Genomic DNA, 20,297 nt, shown 5'->3' with positions numbered 1-20,297 from the left:
AAGAGAGAGAGAGAAAAAGACAGAGATAAAGGTGGACATGGACGTGAGGAGAGTAAACTCAGTGCCCTGGTGTCCTTCAGGCTCTCCCTTCTTGCAAGGAGGACCCTGGCTGTGCGTCTCTCCTGGTGAATGTTAAGCGTGCCTTTGCTCTTTGTGACTGGTGTCCCATCTCGTCCAGACCGCCAAGGGGCGTCATGCACCCATTATTTTAGAGGGGGCATGAAGTACGTCAGGGGGGGTGGTCCTGCATTTTTCAACCACCTGAAACAGCCAGAGCCATAATCATTATGCCTAATTCTATGTAAAAAAAATATATGTATATTTACCTCTTTTAATTAATGATGCACATAGATTTTTTAAAGACGTTTTATGCCATAGGAGTTTATTACAACTGCCACACTGGTATATAGTATCATAACCCAATAATTGTTGTCAATTGCTGGTAAGGTGATGAGATTAGGAACCTATGTAGCTGGCTAGCTAAAGCCAACTTCATAAAATTGCTAGGTGGCTAGTATTACAGAGAAAAAACAAAACATTTTTGATTTATTTATTCATCAAGAAGGAATCAATAGGTTATATAGCTTGATCAAATTAATTTACAAACATACTTCCTGCTCGTTACCGGCAGCTAAAATCAAATCAAAGGCTATGTGTCAATCTCTTTCCTGCGCTGATGTTACTGCATGGCACTAGAGCACTGTTTTCCAACTCATTCCACGGAGTGGTTGTGGATTTTCACTCCTCCCTTGTACTTGATTTCTGAATTCAGGTAACTAATTCGTAAGGAACTCCCCGCACCTGGTTGTCTATGTCTTAATTGAAAGAAAAAAAGAAAAACCTGCAGACACAAGGCCCTCAAAGGAATGAGTTTGACACCCCTGCACTAGATTATCTAGCGCCCTGCTAGGCATCTCTTTGCTCCAGTGTAAAGTTTAATAATTAGTTTAACATTTGAAAATGTTTGAAACAGGACAAATATGAGGGGGCACGCGCTTTTGTGCCTCCTAGGCGCATGACGCCAGTGAGACCACCCCTGCTGATTACACTCCCTTCAACAGGAGAGAGAGAGAAAGAAAGAGCGCGCAAAGGAAAATGTTTCAGAGATTGTGAGGCGAAGGTCACAGTCATCCCTTTGGTAGACAGTATGTATGTGAGTGTCTGTATGTGTGTAGGTACGTATGTGTGTGGTCAGTGTATGAGGGCTGTACATATATTCCAAAGGCCTTTATACTGTCTTTGTCTATTGTGCATGTCAATGGTTTTGTTTGTCTATTTGTGTGGGCCTGTGTGTGTTTGTGTCTTTCTGTATAGGCCCAGTGTGTGTGTGTGTGTGTGTGTGTGTGTAACCAGGTTTCCATCCAACCTTTTTATGTAAAGTACATGTCGGATAAAAAAAAACTTCAGGCCTGATGGAAACAACAAATTTGACGGTAAACTTTCCAAATTTCCACAAAACAAAATATTCTAGACAAGGTGGAATCTTTTTGTGTCAGTACAATTTATTATGTGAGAAAAGTCAGTGGAAACACATTTATGCTCAAATATTGATATGAAAACCATCATATGAAAGTAAACCTTGAGTCACGCAATGATACTACGACTCGGGAAAGCATACAGTTGACTTGGCTACAGATGAAATATGTTATGATGAACTTCACATGGTGGTGAAAGTGCGCAATGAAGAGCTTGATGCACCTTTCAATAAATATTTAGGGTCTTATTTTGGTGACATTGGTTGCCGTTTGACAAATACAAATAATTTCTCTATTTTGTCCATAAAAAATGCATAATATGTAGGTAGCCTGCCCTCACTGTAACTGCGAGCAGTTGGCTAGAACACACATGCCAAGACCAGAGTAGACACATTCGCTATGTAACATAAAAATGTTTTGGTGACAAAACCATCAGTAGAGTTGAAAATGCGATGGAAACCCATTTAACGTCTAAATGGGAATTTAACCACAAAAGTAATTTTTATGTGCACTATGTCTTCACACACATATTTTTATCTGCAACAAGTCTATTTGATGCAAACCCATGTCTGGTGGGAAAATGCGCATATTGTTTTTATGCAGATTTTAGAATATTGGCATGAAAATCTCTTGCCAATTGGATGGAGACCTAGCTAGTGTGTGTCTTTTTGTGTAGGCCTGTGGCTCCATTCTCATCTCTCTATTCATGCCTGGTCAACTGCAGTCTCCCGTCCCTTATCTCCCGGTGACCAAGGAAATTAAATGACAAATATAATCACTCTGTGCCAGTTTCTTTAACGCCATGCATCTGCTTTGCATATAGAGTGTGCTTGCTTTGGGGACGCGTGGTGCGAAGTTACTCATAGGCCTGTTTGAAATAATGGGCCTGGCCCTATACCTGCCGAAGTAGTCACACACTTTCTTTACACTGTTGTTCACATTCATAAAGCTTTCTGGAGGAGAAGGTTGGGGAAAGAGAGGTGGTGGTGAGAGAGACAGGTACAGAAATCTGGTGGCAGAAACATTTCTGCATTTACTGTTTTGTGTAAGCGAATAATTTAGAATAGTGTAAAGAGCTGTTGTAGGAGACAGTAAGTATATCGAAACAGACATTTCCTTGTATAAAAAAAATATTTGTTAAAAAAGGTGATTAGAATGATAACCTAAAGTGAAACTTTTCATTGTTCCATCTTAAAGGTATTCTCCCTTTTCACTGTTATCGCCTAGTTCACTTCGCTATGTAAGGGGGAGTTTGATAATAGTTTTGGGTAGGCTTAGAATGTCGCAATAACTTGACAATGATGATAGTTTAGCACACATTGAAATGCACACACACGCATGCACACACATCCAGGATCCCATGATCCCAGCCATGTTAGACCATCTGACTGAATAAACAGTCTCTCTCTCTCTCTCTCTCTCTCTCCCCCTCTCTGTCTCTCTCTGTGTGTCTCTGTCTCTGTGTCTCTCTCTTTTGCTATCTTTCTCAATTTCAATTACTCTCTCTCGTTCTTTCTGCCTCTCTCTCTCTCTCTCTCTCTCTCTCTCTCTCTCTCTCTCTCTCTCTCTCTCTCTCTCTCTCTCTCTCTCTCTCTGTGTCTCACTCTCTCTTCCTCTCGCTCTGTCTCTCTGTGTCTGTTTATATTAGAATGATGCGCTCTAGGGAGTTAAATTGAGAGTGGAAGGTAGAGGGGGTAAAATATGTTGATATGGAAGCAATGGTGTACCACCAAATCTACCCCATCCCAAAACACTTTCTTAAGCAGGTTTGTCCACACACCTACGCCTCCTTCAGAGGGGAACCCTCATGACCAACAGGTTGGTGTGTGTGTGTGTGTGTGTGATAGAGAAGGGCAGGCTGGTAAAATAATGTCTCCCTGTTGTATTCTGAGTCATGTTCTTTTGTAATTTCTCACTCCAACTGGACCAGCCAACCTCCAGAAGACAACAGTCTTCACTCCTGCTCCTCTTCTCCACGTCTCAACTTTTATTTTCCTCTGGTTCTGCCTGTTATTTCTATCGCCAACTTGACCAGCGAGCCTCCAGATGACGCCAGTGTCTCCCTCTCTCCCTTCCCCTCACATCACTAGGCTGTGAATTGGTTTAAAGAACAGTCCCTCTAAATCAGTCCTGAATCAACGTGTGTTACGTTGCCATTGTCTCCGTCTGAGCTATGACACCAACTCCACTGAAAAGGGCACGGTCGTCCTGGCATTTCCCATAATGGATGTTTTAGTTAAAGGACAGGAAAATAATAACCAGAACTATGTCTGGGAACAGTGCTGTTTGAATCTTCCAGGAGAGTGGAGACCAGAACAGGGGACTGTCAGGGGTTGCGGGCCCTGGGGGGCCTGGAGGCTGGAGCTGACAGACAACACTGCTCTTTTCACACTCAGACAAGCAGGATGACAGTTTTTTCTCTCTCTCTCTTCACACCTTTCTCCCGTGGTCAGCGATCTGCCTACTACACTGATGGAGAGAAAGATGAGATGAAAGAGAAAATGTCTCCAGGTTTTGGAGGAACCTATGCTTTCTCTGTAGCCACCCTTTCTTTCTCGGAAAGGGTGGCTACAACTTTTCAAACACAACTGTCCACCTCTGTAGAGTTCCATAATACTGTTGCTAATAACCAGATAAGCATTGAAGAGCTCCACCACATCTCTCCAGTTGCAGCAGTAGCACAAAGTACTGGTGCCTTGAAAGAGACTGAGCACACTCCTGTAATGGTTCTTCCAGGAGACACAAGCCTGCTGGTGATGGGCTGGCTGTGTAAATTTGAATGGGTTTCTAAAAAAACATACAGAGGCGATTAAACACAAAACAAATCCTCTGAGTGAGTGTTTATGTGGCTGGAGTTCCCCCCGGCTCACGGGTGCCCATCTCTTCACTCAGGGAAATCTACATTTAATTAACACAGAATTAAACAGCATTGTTTTTATTAAAGACACCAGGCTGTATTACCCACACTACTCCAGTGTCCCTGAATCCAGCTTTAATTTGATTTGGTTTTACGGAGAGTGGATCAGAACCATGTGGAGTGTCTGCCTCTTGATCAGACCCATGTTTTACTTCCTGGTGTGGGGTACTGTCTGTAGACATACTACCAGGCTTCCAGGAGTGAAATTAGATTTAACTTCTTTAACCTCCTATGCATGTGTGCCTTACGTGCTCAAAAAAAATGTATGGGCCTAATCATAAAATTATTAATTTAAAGGATCTTTGTTGGCCTAATAGTACAGATTTGTTGATTTAAAATATAACCTATTCATGTGGCATAAACACATCTGTCACAAAATATTATGAATGACATTTGATGATTGTCAAATAGGCCTACACTTGTATCCTGAATTGATGCATCCACTGCTGTCCGCATGCGTCTTGCTCTCGGCCACTCATCTCTGCCTTGGCAAATTTTGTAGTGTATTTCCACATTCATTTCCAAGGCTTGCCACATTTCAGGCTTCAAACATAAAGATATAAAACTGTATTTTTTTGTGAAGAATCAACAACAAGTGGGACACAATCATGAAGTGGAACGACATTTATTGGATATTTCAAACTTTTTTAACAAATCAAAAACTGAAAAATTGGGCGTGCAAAATTATTCAGCCCCCTTAAGTTAATACTTTGTAGCGCCACCTTTTGCTGCGATTACAGCTGTAAGTCGCTTGGGGTATGTCTCTATCAGTTTTGCACATCGAGAGACTGACATTTTTTCCCATTCCTCCTTGCAAAACAGCTCGAGCTCAGTGAGGTTGGATGGAGAGAATTTGTGAACAGCAGTTTTCAGTTCTTTCCACAGATTCTCGATTGGATTCAGGTCTGGTCTTTGACTTGGCCATTCTAACACCTGGATATGTTTATTTTTGAACCATTCCATTGTAGATTTTGCTTTATGTTTTGGATCATTGTCTTGTTGGAAGACAAATCTCCGTCCCAGTCTCAGGTCTTTTGCAGACTCCATCATTCTTCCAGAATGGTCCTGTATTTGGCTCCATCCATCTTCCCATCAATTTTAACCATCTTCCCTGTCCCTGCTGAAGAAAAGCAGACCCAAACAATGATGCTGCCACCACCATGCTTGACAGTGGGGATGGTGTGGTCAGGGTGATGAGCTGTGTTGCTTTTACGCCAAACATAACGTTTTGCATTGTTGCCAAAAAGTTCAATTTTGGTTTCATCTGACCAGAGCACCTTCTTCCACATGTTTGGTGTGTCTCCCAGGTGGCTTGTGGCAAACTTTAAACAACACTTTTTATGGATATATTTAAGAAATGGCTTTCTTCTTGCCACTCTTCCATAAAGGCCAGATTTGTGCAATTAACGACTGATTGTTGTCCTATGGACAGAGTCTCCCACCTCAGCTGTAGATCTCTGCAGTTCATCCAGAGTGATCATGGGCCTCTTGGCTGCATCTCTGATCAGTCTTCTCCTTGTATGAGCTGAAAGTTTAGAGGGACGGCCAGGTCTTTGTAGATTTGCAGTGGCCTGATACTCCTTCCATTTCAATATTATCGCTTGCACAGTGCTCCTTGGGATGTTTAAAGCTTGGGAAATCTTTTTGTATCCAAATCCGGCTTTAAACTTCTTCACAACAGTATCTCGGACCTGCCTGGTGTGTTCCTTGTTCTTCATGATGCTCTCTGCGCTTTTAACGGACCTCTGAGACTATCACAGTGCAGGTGCATTTATACGGAGACTTGATTACACACAGGTGGATTGTATTTATCATCATTAGTCATTTAGGTCAACATTGGATCATTCAGAGATCCTCACTGAAGTTCTGGAGAGAGTTTGCTGCACTGAAAGTAAAGGGGCTGAATAATTTTGCACGCCCAATTTTTCAGTTTTTGATTTGTTAAAAAAGTTTGAAATATCCAATAAATGTCGTTCCACTTCATGATTGTGTCCCACTTGTTGTTGATTCTTCACAAAAAAAATACAGTTTTTTATCTTTATGTTTGAAGCCTGAAATGTGGCAAAAGGTCGCAAAGTTCAAGGGGGCTGAATACTTTCGCAAGGCACTGTACATGCCAGGTGTCTGTCTCTGCCAGGCTGTATTTCTATGCATACATCAACCAGCCGTTGAGTTGATCAATAACAAGTCAGATGGAGGTCTCAGAGAGATGGGGGTCTCAGGGGGTCCTGCTTGTTTATTGGACAGACATCTGCAGCTTTTTCTTTCTGTCTTTCTGTCTCTTTGTCTGTATGTGCTCACCTATAACTATACAGAACATGGGGTTGGGTTCGATGGTTGTATTGAGCCAGAGCTACCCAGAGCCAACCTCCAGCACCGCATGGGTCCAAAGAGGAGTAGGATAGAAAGTTGGATAATAGTATCCTAACCCTAGAATGGCAATACATACTTACATGATTAACCCTAACCCTTACCCTTACCGTAACACTCACCCTAAACTTAGCTTCATGTCCACACCCCGGTTCCACCCTAATCCTAACCTAAGCTTCATGTCCACACCCTGGTTCAACCTTAACCCTTACCCCTCCAAATACGGCTCTCCCACTTCCGAATTCCTAATTTGAACCCTGGGTTCTGTATTCATAATCCATCATCGGTTCCTATACATATATCTTCATGTCCACAGATATGGTGAACTGCAGATCTTTAAACTTTTGCCTTCAATTTATTTTTAGTTTCAGATATAGATAGCTGCCTTTTTGTGTGGCCCATTGCATCCCAGTTAACTATAATTACATAACCTAACATCCTTCTCAACAGTCAAACACCACCACTATACAGTACTGTTCCTCCTTCCAGGTCTGTGGAACAGTGGAAGGCAGAGATGAGTAGGAGAGAACAGAGACCAAACAACTCCACTGCTTCTACTGGGGCCGCTCACTGTGTGTCTAATGACTTGGCAGGCAGATACAGCACAGCGGCGAAGCGAGAGTCTCCCCAGGCGAAGAGATACCACATTCATCCTCTGGATGAATTTAAACAAGACTGATCTTGGGCAAATTTTGTTTGTCTGTCTGTGTTTGTCTCCAAGGGGATAACATATTAAATAGTGCTTTGTAATTAGTGCTCCGTCTTATTGGAGACATGGAGGGAGGTGGTTTGGAAACTAAATAAAAGATATTACTTGATTTGTATTTGTATTTATTATGGATCCCCATTAGTTGCTGCCAAGGCAGTAGCTACTCTTCCTGGGGTCAGGCAAAATTAAGGTAGTTATACAATTTTAAAAACATTACAGTACATTCATTACAGAATTCACAGCACACTAAGTGTGTGCCCTAAGGCCCATACTCCACTACCACAAACTAGAACACAAAATCCATGTGTATGTGTGTGCATAGTGCGTATGTTATCATGTGTGTGTATGCATGTGTCTGTGCCTATGTTTGTGTTGCTTCACAGTCCCCACTTTTTAAATCTGATTTTACTGCTTGCATCAGTTACTGATGTGGAATAGAGTTTGATGTAGGCATTGCTCTATATAGTACTGTGCGCCTCCCATAGTCTGTTCTGGACTTGGGGACTGTGAAGAGACCTCTGGTGGCATGTCTTGTGGGGTATGCATGGGTGTCCGAACTGTGTGCTAGTATTTTAAACAGACAGCTCAGTTCATTCAGCTTGTCAACACATCTTACAAAAACAAGTAATGATGAAGTCAATCTATCTTCCACTTTGAGCCATGAGTGATTGACATGGATTTGATTAATGTTGGCTCTCTGTGTACTTTTATGGGCTAGCTGTTCTGCCCTGTTCCGATCCAACTGCAATTTTCCCAAGTCCCTCTTTGTGGCATCTGACCACACGACTGAACAGTAGTCCAGGTGCAATAAAACCAGGGCCTGTAGGACCTGCCTTGTTGATAGTGCTGTTAAGAATGCAGAGCAGCGCTTTATTATGGACAGACTTCACCCCATTTTAGCTACTGTTGTATCAATATGTTTTGACCGTGACAGTTTACAATCTAGTGTTACTCCAAGCAGTTTAGTCACCTCACTTGCTCAATTTCCACATTATTCATTACAAGACTGAGTTAAGGTTTAGGGTTTAATGAATGATTTGTCCCAAATACAATACATTTAGTTTTGGAAATATTTAGGACTAACTTATTCCTTGCTACCCATTCCGAAGCTAACTTCAGCTATTTGTTAACTGTTGTAGTCGTTTCAGTCGCTGTAGTAACTGACATGTATAGTGTTGAGTCATCTGCATACATGGACACACTGGCCTTACACAAAGTCAGTGGCATGTCATTAGTAAAGATTGAAAAAAGTAAGGGGCCTAGATAGCTGACCTGGGGAAATCCTGATTCTACCTGGATTTTGTTGGAGAGTCTTCCATTATAGAACACCCTCTGTGTTCTGTTAGGCAGGTAACTCTTTATCCACAATAAAGCAGGGGGTGTAAAGCCATAACACATAACTTTTTCCAGCAGCAGACTATGATCGATAATGTCAAAAGCTGAAGTCTAACAAGACAGCCCCCACAATCATTTTATGGCAGATGAACCTGTAGCCATATTACTTCAACGCTATTTAACATTAGATCGTCTCTAAGCTTTACAGGAATGTGGTTCTGAATATAGACCGCAACACCGCCCCCGTTGGCATTTCTGTCTTTTCGGTAAATGTTATAACCATGTATTGCTACCACTGTATCATCAGAGATATTATCTAAGTGAGTTTCAGAGATAGTCAGAATATGAATGTCATCTGTTACAAGCAAGTTATTGACTTTATGGACCTTGTTTCTCAGGCTGCATATGTTAATATGAGGCTTTTTATTTTGCATGTTTCTGTGTTGCTTGATTTTTTAAATTATCAAGGCACAAGGCGAGACCCATATGCAGACACAGGAGGCAGATGGTTGGAGTCTTACAGTGTTTAATAATCCAAAGGGGTAGGCAAGAGAATGGTCGTGGTCAGGCAAAAAGGTAAAAACCAGATCAGAGAACAGGAGGTGCAGAGTGGCAGACAGGCTCGTGGTCAAGGTAGGCAGAATGGTCAGGCAGGCGGGTACAGGGTCCAGAAACGGTCACGCCCTGACCTCAGAGATCCTTTTTATGTCTCTATTTGGTTTGGTCAGGGTGTGATTTGAGGTGGGTATTCTATGTTCTATTATTTGTATTTCTATGTTTTGGCCGGGTAGGGTTCTCAATCAGGGACAGCTGTCTATCGTTGTCTCTGATTGAGAACCATACTTAGGCTGCTCTTTTTCCCACCTGTGTTTGTGGGAAGTTGACTTTGTTTATGGCACATAGCCTTTAGCTTCACGGTTTGTTTTGTAGTGTTTATTGTTTCGTTTGGCGTCTTTTCTAAGAAATAGAATATGTGCGCTCACCACGCTGCACCTTGGTCCTCTTCTTTTAACGGCTGTGACAGAGACATGCAAGGGTCAATACCGGGAGGACTAGAAAAATGGGAATGGCAAATGGTGTACAGGAAAAACAAGCTGGTTGACTTGACTAAACATACAAGACGAACTGGCACAGAGAGACAGGAAACACAGGGATAAATACACTGGGGAAAATAAGCGACACATAGAGGGGGTGGAGACAATCACAGGAACAGGTGAAACAGATCAGGGCGTGACATTTAATGCTTTACTGGGAAGCTTATCAGAAGTAGACTTGCTCATGTTATTTATATTGGAGCTGATAGTGCAGGGTGAGCTGCACAAAGTGGTTTCCCTACTATTGCACACTGCCTCAGTGCTAACAGTGTAACTCTGGTTCATAGGCTCATGATTACTGCATACAATAGCTGTAGGCTCAACAGAGGTATTCAGGGCAATTAGGGGGACATACATTAAGTTACTTATATTGTGTCTGCCAACGCCCATAGGATAATGTACATTTGATGCAGCATTATGACGACTCATTGTCGCAATAGTAGGGATTAACTGAGCTGGTCTTAGCTCATTGATAATCAATATTTCAATGCAGTCTTGAAATGCGTGGACAGAATCAAGGATGATTTGGATGGACTCCGTCATTCCTGTAGAGTGTCTTTTGTTTCCAGAAGGTGTCAAAGTTATCTATAAAAGTGAAACCAGCAGAGCTACAATAATCTTTTAGCCAGATCAGTAATACCAGTAGCCTGCTGAATCTTTCACACCCGTGGCCCAATGATGGTACTTGGCCTTGGAGTTTTTTAATGCTAAAATCAGTTCTTTAAAATCCATTTTGCCCCCAAAGAAAAACAGAATCAAATGAAAGATCAAGTTCACACTCCAGTGATCGTGTCATTTACAGTAAAACATCTGCTTGGTAAGACTGGAGCCAGCATTAATTGGATTAATTAACAAATGTTCACTGCACACTCAATGTTATGTTTGTATTCTTCCCTCTGATCGTATTTAATTTAATTACTGATACAGTTGGACTGTATCACTGACTTGAGGAAGCATCCATTATTTTTAGACTATACAAGACTGTACAATAATGTAACTTTACAATAATGTAAATGGATCAATGAGCTAAGACCAGCTTTTTTCCATCTACGTAACATTGCAAAAATCAGAAACTTTCTGTCCAAAAATGATGCAGAAAAATTAATCCATGCTTTTGTCACTTCTAGGTTAGACTACTGCAATGCTCTACTTTCCAGCTACCCGGATAAAGCACAAAATAAACTTCAGTTAGTGCTAAATACGGCTGCTAGAATCCTGACTAGAACCAAAAAATGTGATCATATTACTCCAGTGCTAGCCTCCCTACACTGGCTTCCTGTCAAGGCAAGGGCTGATTTCAAGGTTTTACTGCTAACCTACAAAGCATTACATGGGCTTGCTCCTACCTATCTCTCTGATTTGGTCCTGCCGTACATACCTACACGTACGCTATGGTCACAAGACGCAGGTCTCCTAATTGTCCCTAGAATTTCTAAGCAAACAGCTGGAGGCAGGGCTTTCTCCTATAGAGCTCCATTTTTATGGAATGGTCTGCCTACCCATGTGAGAGACGCAAACTCGGTCTCAACCTTTAAGTCTTTACTGAAGACTCATCTCTTCAGTGGGTCATATAATTAAGTGTAGTCTGGCCCAGGAGTGGGAAGGTGAACGGAAAGGCTCTGGAGCAATGAACCACCCTTGCTGTCTCTGCCTGGCCGGTTCCCCTCTTTCCACTGGGATTCTCTGCCTCTAACCCTGTTACAGGGGCTGAGTCACTGGCTTACCGGGGCTCTTTCATACCGTCCCTAGGAGGAGTGCGTCACTTGAGTGGGTTGAGTCACTGATGTGATCTTCCTGTCTGGGTTGGCGCCCCCCCTTGGGTTGTGCCGTGGCGGACATCTTTGTGGGCTATACTCGGCCTTGTCTCAGGATGGTAAGTTGGTGGTTGAAGATATCCCTCTAGTGGTGTGGGGGCTGTGCTTTTGCAAAGTGGGTGGGGTTATATCCTTCCTGTTTGGCCCTGTCCTGGGGTGTCCTCGGATGGGGCCACAGTGTCTCCTGACCCCTCCTGTCTCAGCCTCCAGTATTTATGCTGCAGTAGATTATGTGTCGGGAGGCTAGGGTCAGTTTGTTATATCTGGAGCACTTCTCCTGTCCTATTCGGTGTCCTGTGTGAATTTAAGTGTGCTCTCTCTAATTCTCTCTTTCTCTTTTTCTTTCTCTCTCTCGGAGGACCTGAGCCCTAGGACCATGCCTCAGGACTACCTGACATGATGACTCCTTGCTGTCCCCAGTCCACCTGGCCGTGCTGCTGCTCCAGTTTCAACTGTTCTGCCTTATTATTATTGGACTATGCTGGTCATTTATGAACATTTGAACATCTTGGCCATGTTCTGTTATAATCTCCACCTGGCACAGCCAGAAGAGGACTGGCCACCCCACATAGCCTGGTTCCTCTCTAGGTTTCTTCCTAGGTTTTGGCCTTTCTAGGGAGTTTTTCCTAGCCACCGTGCTTCTACACCTGCATTGCTTGCTGTTTGGGGGTTTAGGCTGGGTTTCTGTACAGCACTTTGAGATATCAGCTGATGTACGAAGGGCTATATAAATACATTTGATTTGATTCAATTTGATTTAACTGCACAAAGCTCCTCTTTGTGAAAGTAGGGCTCTACTGGCTATACACTGTGTTCTCCATAAAAACCCTGTACTGGTATTATTTCACCACTCTCCCTTTCACAGTTTGGACCACCTGGTGGAGTTGAATCCACAGATGGAGGTTGGTAAAGGGGGAGGGGTGTCACAAAAGAGTCCCCACCTGGTGAGGAGCTTGAGGTGTTAATGTACTGGCAGTGTTTGTGAGTGTGTATGTGTTTGAAGGTGTGTGTTTTGATGTTTATGGATATGTCTGTTTAGGATTGTGGGTTTGTGTACTACTGTGTGTGTGTGTGTGTGTTTGAGGTTAACCTCATATTGTTTTCTGATCAGCTGCCTGTGTCTCAGGTGGCAGTGTTTGTCTGTTGGGGTCTCCGTACGGGGTATAAATACCAGAGGGCGGAAGAGAGGGACAGACAGAAAGAGATCCTTCCCATGGAGTAACAATCCATAGTGGGAGACACACCAAGCCAAGAATCAGCCCAAGGCCCAGAGATAGACACAAACATACACACACACTGTGCAGGCTGTGACTCCAAGTCCCCCCTGTGCCCCCATGCGGAGAGGAGGCCCAAGGGAACTGACACCAGCTGAGACTGAAAAACAAGGTAAGGGCCCAGCTCTCTCTCTCTCTCTCACACACACACACACACACACACACACACACACACAGTGGGTGACTCAGCTGTTAGACTCTAATGAAAGTTCAGTCTGAGAGATACAAAGAGAGCTGGGAGTAAAGCAGACTTCCAAACGTCCCAGGGAAAAATCACACTGGGTACATACACACACAGAGATGGAGAGAAGGAAAATGACACTATGGGCACGCCAATGGTGAGACATGGTAAGAGTGTTTGTTCTTTGGTTTAATTGACGTGTTGATAGTGGAGCTACTTGCATGTATCTGAATGTACATTGGTTGACATAGCATTGCAAATGTACATTGACAGTCACATGGTATTATTGTATATGAGCAGTTGACTATGAGAATGAGGATGTTGTTGATGTCTTAGCCCTTCAAAATAACTACTTCAGGGTCCAATTGGAACAGTTTCCTCTGAATTCAAGTGGCATATAAAAAATATAGGCCTATTCCTGTATAATTATTTTTCTGAAATGAAAAATTATTTCTTTTTCTGGGTGCTCCAAATGCCAGTAAGAGCCTCCTGGGGCTCCAATTCTGTCTCCAGCCTAGAAAATGACTAATAAAAGTGATTGACAGCCCTCCAGGGATAGGTGTGTCCATTTATACATTTCACAATTCCAAGGCAAAAATTGCCACAGCAGTTCCCTGAGCACCAGGATTGGGGGAAGATAGAAATAAAGTTTGTTTGGTAGTGGATCGATCCCTGAATGTCTCATGCATTTTACAGAAGATCTAAATGCCACTTATGGTACAATACAGAACTGGGTCAGATCTCAAATGTCCACCCTGTTCACTGGTTTACAGAGGACATTGTACATAAATTCCACCAGATTTAAGTTAAGCTGGTTGGACTAGGACTGATAATCTAACTCCTCTCCTCTCCTCTCCTCTCCTCTCCTCTCCTCTCCTCTCCTCTTCTTTCCTCTCCTCTCTTTTATTCCTCTCCTCTCCTCCAGAGCCGTTGCTGACACTATGGAGGAGACATATGCCCCCCGGTGCTCCATGCCGGCCGAGCTCCATCATCCCTACTCCAAGTTCTCAGACTGGAAGTTCAAGCTGTTCCGGGTCAGGTCCATGGAGAGGGCCCCACTGCCCGGGGAGATGCAGCTAGAGAGAGGGGCCTTGTCTGGTGTTGTGGCCTCTGCACCCCTGGGGGAAACTGTGGGGGATGTGGTGGGTCTCCCAGGGAGTGTGATGAAGCTTTGCCTGGGGGGTAAGAGCAAGGAGAACGTAGAGGGCCCGGGAAAGAGAGTGGACCTGAAACTCCAGGAGATGGACACACACATGAACCACCTCAGGTCAGTCGAGGAAGTGGAGTGTTTTTTAATCAGCGACAAGCTCTGAAATGTACTTTCACTCTGTTTAAAACATACTGGAAGATCAGAGACAAACTTTTGGTTTATGTAATATCCTAATGTGTGTGTGTGTGTGTGCAGGTGTCTGTGCCGTCTCTGTGGCGGGGCCCTGAGGAAAGCCAAAGGTCCAGAGCATGAAGTCCAGGGGCTTCTGGACGAGGCTAGCATGAGTGCCCTGCGTAGGATGGGCTGCAAGGCCACCAGCTGGCCAGAGGTCATCCTCAAGGTCTTCAAAGTGGACGTGGCGGGGGACATGGAGGTTGTCCATCCACCATTCTTCTGCCAGCGCTGCTGGACATTGGCCATGCGAGGAGGGGGCTTCTGCAGCTTCTCCAGGACCCATGTCCCTGGGTGGAGACCCCACACCACCCTCTGCCTCCTCTGCCACCCCAAGAAACCCTCACTACAGAGGAGAGGGAGGAAGAGGAGGAAGCCTACTCGTGGAGCCCAACGCCTGGCCAAGAGGACCAAGTGGGACCTCCAGGATAATGCTGCTATTGTTGGTGAGAAGAGAGCCTGGAGAACAGTGATAGATCCTCCCCAGGGACCTGGACTTAGACCCTGGGTGAGATCCAGCGTCCAGAGAGCTCAGTGGGTGAAGAGCATCACCCTCTGCCAGAAAGAGCACCTTAGTGCCAGACTGCTGTCCGAGGACCTCCCTGTGGACTTCCTGAGCTCAGTCACCTGTCAGGTGTGTGACCACCTGTTGTCTGAGCCCGTCCAGTCCCCCTGCAGACACCTCTTCTGCCGCAGCTGCATCGCTAAATATATTTACTCTCTGGGCCCCCACTGCCCGGCTTGCACCCTGCCCTGCGGCCCTGCCGACCTTACTGCCCCAGCTAAGGGCTTCCTGGGGGTCCTGCACTCCCTGCCGCTGCTTTGCCCCAGAGAGAGCTGTGGGGAGCAGGTACGGCTGGACTCCTTCAGAGCCCACTGCTTGGGTCACCATCTGGAGGAAGTGGATGGGGACCACAAGTCAGCGGAAAATAGCCTGGACAACTTCCTGCCTGTCAACAAAGGGGGAAGGCCCCGACAGCATCTCTTGTCACTGACGAGGCGTGCCCAGAAGCACCGGCTGAGGGACCTGAAGACCCAGGTGAAGGTGTTTGCAGAGAAGGAAGAAGGTGGAGACACCAAGTCGGTGTGCCTGACCCTGTTCCTGCTAGCTTTGAGGGCTGGAAACGAACACCGGCAGGCAGACGAACTGGAGGCCATGATGCAAGGTAGGAGTCTGGACATTCAGTAGCTCACACATACAACAAATATGATCTAATGTAATCACAGGATTTGAGCCACTTATTGTTGAGATTCGAGTATTGCATTTGTTCAAAGATGCAGTTCACATAAACATTGACAACTACCCACTCTGTGGGATATTTGTAAATGGAAAATCTTGTTACACATTCTGTCCTCTCGCTCCTCTCCCTCTCTTTCCCTCTCTCACCCCTTCTCTCTCTCGCTTTCTCTCTCTCGCTCTCACCCCCTCTCTCGTTTTCTCCCCCCTTCTCTTTTCTCTCCCCTTTTCACACTCTCTCTAATGCACAATAACAACTCTTGTCAACAACATCAGCACCACTTGTATCTGCAAATTATACAGGCAGCATCGTACTCCACTCTGGGGAATAGAGGCCAGCTGGTGTCTGTTTTCATCTGCAGCCAATACATCAGTTTATGGCAGCTTCACTGATTCACCCTGCTGTCCTCTGCATAACGTTCATAATGACAGCAAATGCAGGGGTGCAATTAAGAGATATTCCATACTGAAATTATCATCAGAGTGCTAGAATTAACTAGTGACTGAGGTCGATGACAGCTCTCTCATTCATAAACATGTCTTGGTACTCATAATACATAATATCTGCCTTTGTTTCTCTCCATCACTCTCTCACTCTCTCTCTCCGGCTCCAGGCAGGGGCTTTGGCCTGCATCCTGCTGTGTGTCTGGCCATCCGGGTCAACACATTCCTGAGCTGCAGCCAGTACCACAAGATGTACCGCACCGTCAAGGCCACCAGTGGGCGCCAGATCTTCCAGCCCCTACACACCTTACGCGCTGCAGAGAAGGAGCTCCTCCCAGGCTACCACCCCTTTGAGTGGCAGCCGGCCCTCAAGAGTGTGTCCACATCCTGCCATGTGGGGATCATTGATGGGCTATCAGGGTGGATCGCTTCGGTAGACGACTCCCCAGCAGATACAGTCACGCGACGGTTTCGCTACGACGTGGCCCTGGTGTCAGCCCTGAAGGACCTGGAGGAGGACATCATGGAGGGGCTGAGAGAGCGAGGCCTGGAGGACAGTGCTTGCACCTCGGGCTTCAGCGTTATGATCAAGGAGTCCTGCGATGGTATGGGGGACGTCAGTGAGAAGCATGGCGGAGGGCCGGCCGTCCCGGAAAAGGCTGTGCGTTTCTCCTTCACCATCATGTCCGTCTCTATTCAAGCTGAGGGAGAAGATGAGGCGATCACCATTTTCCGGGAGCCCAAGCCCAACTCAGAGATGTCCTGCAAGCCGCTAAGCCTGATGTTTGTGGACGAGTCGGACCACGAGACTCTCACAGGCGTCCTGGGGCCTGTGGTGGCCGAAAGGAATGCTATGAAGCACAGCCGTCTCATCCTGTCTGTGGGCGGCCTTTCTCGCTCCTTCCGCTTCCACTTCCGGGGCACGGGCTATGATGAGAAGATGGTGCGAGAGATGGAGGGTTTGGAGGCCTCTGGCTCCACTTACATCTGCACGCTGTGTGACTCCACTCGGGCAGAGGCCTCCCAAAACATGACTCTCCACTCTGTCACCCGCAGCCATGACGAGAACCTGGAGCGCTACGAACTTTGGAGGACCAACCCTCATTCTGAGTCAGCTGAAGAGCTGCGAGACCGAGTCAAAGGCGTCTCTGCCAAGCCCTTCATGGAGACCCAGCCCACACTGGACGCCCTGCACTGTGATATCGGCAATGCCACTGAGTTCTACAAGATCTTCCAGGATGAGATAGGGGAGGTCTATCACAAGGCAAACCCCAGCCGGGAGCAGCGTCGGAGCTGGCGGGCCGCCCTGGACAAGCAGCTGAGGAAGAAGATGAAGCTGAAGCCTGTGATGAGGATGAATGGGAACTATGCACGGAAGCTGATGACCCGGGAGGCAGTGGAGGCAGTGTGTGAGCTGGTGTGCTCAGAGGAGCGTCAGGAAGCTCTGAGGGAGCTGATGGGGCTCTACATCCAGATGAAGCCTGTGTGGCGCTCCACCTGCCCGGCCAAGGAGTGCCCAGACGAGCTCTGCCGGTATAGCTTCAACTCCCAACGCTTTGCAGAGCTGCTCTCCACCGTCTTCAAGTACAGGTATGACGGAAAGATCACCAACTACCTGCACAAGACCTTGGCCCATGTGCCAGAGATTGTGGAGAGGGATGGCTCCATCGGGGCCTGGGCCAGCGAGGGGAATGAGTCTGGGAACAAGCTGTTCAGACGGTTCAGGAAGATGAATGCCCGCCAGTCCAAGACCTTTGAGCTGGAGGACGTGCTGAAGCACCACTGGCTCTACACATCCAAGTACCTGCAGAAGTTCATGGAAGCTCACAAGGACTCTGCCAAAGCTCTGCAGGCCACCATTGACACTGTGGGGAGTCAGGAGACACAGGAGGATGCTGACATGTCACTGGATGTCCCAGACTTTTGAAAAAAATAAATAATTTGACATTTCTTTGGAACTTTATGGATTACAGGAGGGATATGTTTTAGCAGGAGCATGTCTAATTCTAATCTGTCTGTACTGTACTGTTCTGCAGGGGTGGTCAGGGACCAAAAATCAGTCCTGGCATTCCTAGCATGTTAGCCCAGTGTTTTCCTTGAGGCCCACACAGCAGCCCATTTTTTTCCTCTAGTCCCCCACACCAGCAAAATATTTTCCCTTGAGGCCCCAATTATTAGCCAGATAATGATAATTTTGTGCAAAAAAAAAACAAAGTTAGACATGTCCACTAGGCTAAAAAATGGACCCGCTAGTATAGCATTTCCACGAAAAGCCAGATGACCAGTGCGCCCCTGCTGTTCTGTTTTAATCTTAATATTTACTCTACAATATGAACTATGTATTAGTAGTGATGTAAGAGGAAGATACTTTATTCTGTAAAAACATTATTATTAATTGTCATAATCCAAAAAAGGTGGTACTTTTTTATTTGATTCATTATTTACTCTGAGGACATTTGAAAATATTTTTTACCTTAATTTCCATTCATACATTTAATTTCCATACATAATTCCCAAATGTTGTTGCATTTTATATTGGTATTTTATATTAGTTAATAATAATTTGATAGTGTTTTATCTCTGGGTGCCTATGAAATGTGGGACAGTTTATTGTATTGCATGGGTTATGACACATCCATGAATTTATCCAGTGGGTTTATTTATGGGAACAAATGAAAGCACTGTAAGTCATGGAATGGAAATTGTGATAAAGGAGCTCACATTTATGATCAGTGTATTAGTTTATCTCCAGTCCTGGAGCAAAATGGAATCATATAGACTCAAATTGTCTTCGTTTCAGGGCTGCCATCTAAAAATATTGCTTTAGAGCTTCATATTTGGGTCCTGAAGTCCAAAATGGGGGCCTGGGTGACTTTGAAACCATCTTTATCTGTTTTAGCATTTGCACAGTGAAGGAGAAATAATACCATTCTACCTCTTTTCATAAAATAACATATAAACAGCCCTTTTTGTTGACCGCATGAAAATGCAGTAGGCTCCATTACTAGGCCTAACACCTCTAGGCTTGACAGAATGATGTTTTTAGATGATCTTTATTGAATCCTCACACACCCTGGTTCTATGCTTCTTCTGGAGCGAGTAAACAGGGAAGCAAGTGAGCCTTGAGGGGAACTGAAATGATTTGATAGTTTATTTGTTTGATTGATTGATTTTATTGTTTATCTCTGATGACACCATTTTGAGTTGTGACAGGCAATTTTTATATTTGACACATTAAGTGTTCTAGCTCTATTTTACTGTCATGACTTTAACCTGATGATGTACAGATTTTCATAATGTATAATATTTAGTTTAAACAACAGTCACATAATAACATCACGTTTTACATGACGGTATGTTAAATAATGTAATTTCCATTATTAAATTGCGTTTGCTTCATGAAGGATGATGGATATGGTTTGTGTGAATCTCATATCAGCGGTGTATTCAATCTGTTGCTTTGTCATGTTTCAAGTGTACATTTAAACTCAGGAAAATAACAACTGTTGCCAAAAACACTCACTCATTTGTTTTATTTGAATGAAAATAATGATACGTATACCTGTTGCACATTTGTTCACTGTTCACTTGTTTAATGTGTTTGTTCATTTGATTTGGTGGTTTTATTGGCCTTTATTGTTTCACGATTACTGAAGTATTTGTTCATACCTCTCTACAATACTGTTAATGTACTGAAAATGTAGCAAACAATTTATCACACTATTAAACTTATTCAAAATATTTGTTGATTCTGCCATTGATAACTGAGCTTATGTGTTGGTTTATGTTATTACACCTGTGTGAACTGATCAATGTAATTTTTTTATCATAACATATTTTGTCACAAACATTCAACCACAGAAAATAAATTATATTCTATAGGTTTACATACAGTTGTGCCAGTCCAAGCAGTATTAGCCTACCTTCCAAAGAAAATTTGGCTTGACAAACCTCAAATATTCTAAAAGAATAATGAAGAATAATGACTGACAAAAACGAGGGTGAACAAAGCAAGCCACAAAGTCACTATGTGTAATATGTGGGAGTAGAACATGAAGCAAATAGA

At 44.4% G+C, this 20,297-nt stretch overlaps 1 protein-coding gene across 3 annotated transcripts; it reads left to right on the top strand.

The window, feature by feature from the left end:
- The first annotated feature begins 12,688 nt into the window (after positions 1-12,688).
- On the top strand, positions 12,689-19,975 carry rag1 (recombination activating 1). 3 transcript variants are annotated; one of them, NM_001124737.1, is given in 5 exon segments: positions 14,111-14,436; positions 14,575-14,878; positions 14,880-14,909; positions 14,912-15,716; positions 16,402-18,158. In NM_001124737.1, coding segments are annotated over 5 exon segments (3,222 nt in total).
- The last annotated feature ends 322 nt before the right edge of the window (positions 19,976-20,297 follow it).

Source organism: Oncorhynchus mykiss, chromosome 2 (genome assembly GCF_057628025.1).
Source record: "Oncorhynchus mykiss isolate SJ-2025 chromosome 2, ASM5762802v1, whole genome shotgun sequence".
NCBI classification, from domain to species: Eukaryota; Metazoa; Chordata; class Actinopteri; order Salmoniformes; family Salmonidae; genus Oncorhynchus; species Oncorhynchus mykiss.
The sequence above is the reverse complement of the archived record's forward strand: the minus strand, read 5'-3'. Positions and strand labels throughout refer to the sequence as shown.

Bases quoted from the DNA above. Each gene is read 5' to 3' on its own strand.
- rag1 (XM_036933300.2), top strand. From the start codon at position 14,111: ATGGAGGAGACATATGCCCCCCGGTGCTCCATGCCGGCCGAGCTCCAT. The intron at 14,437-14,574 runs GTCAGTCGAGGA...GTGTGTGTGCAG, and splicing joins ACACACATGAACCACCTCAG to GTGTCTGTGCCGTCTCTGTG. The intron at 15,717-16,401 runs GTAGGAGTCTGG...CTCCGGCTCCAG, and splicing joins ACTGGAGGCCATGATGCAAG to GCAGGGGCTTTGGCCTGCAT.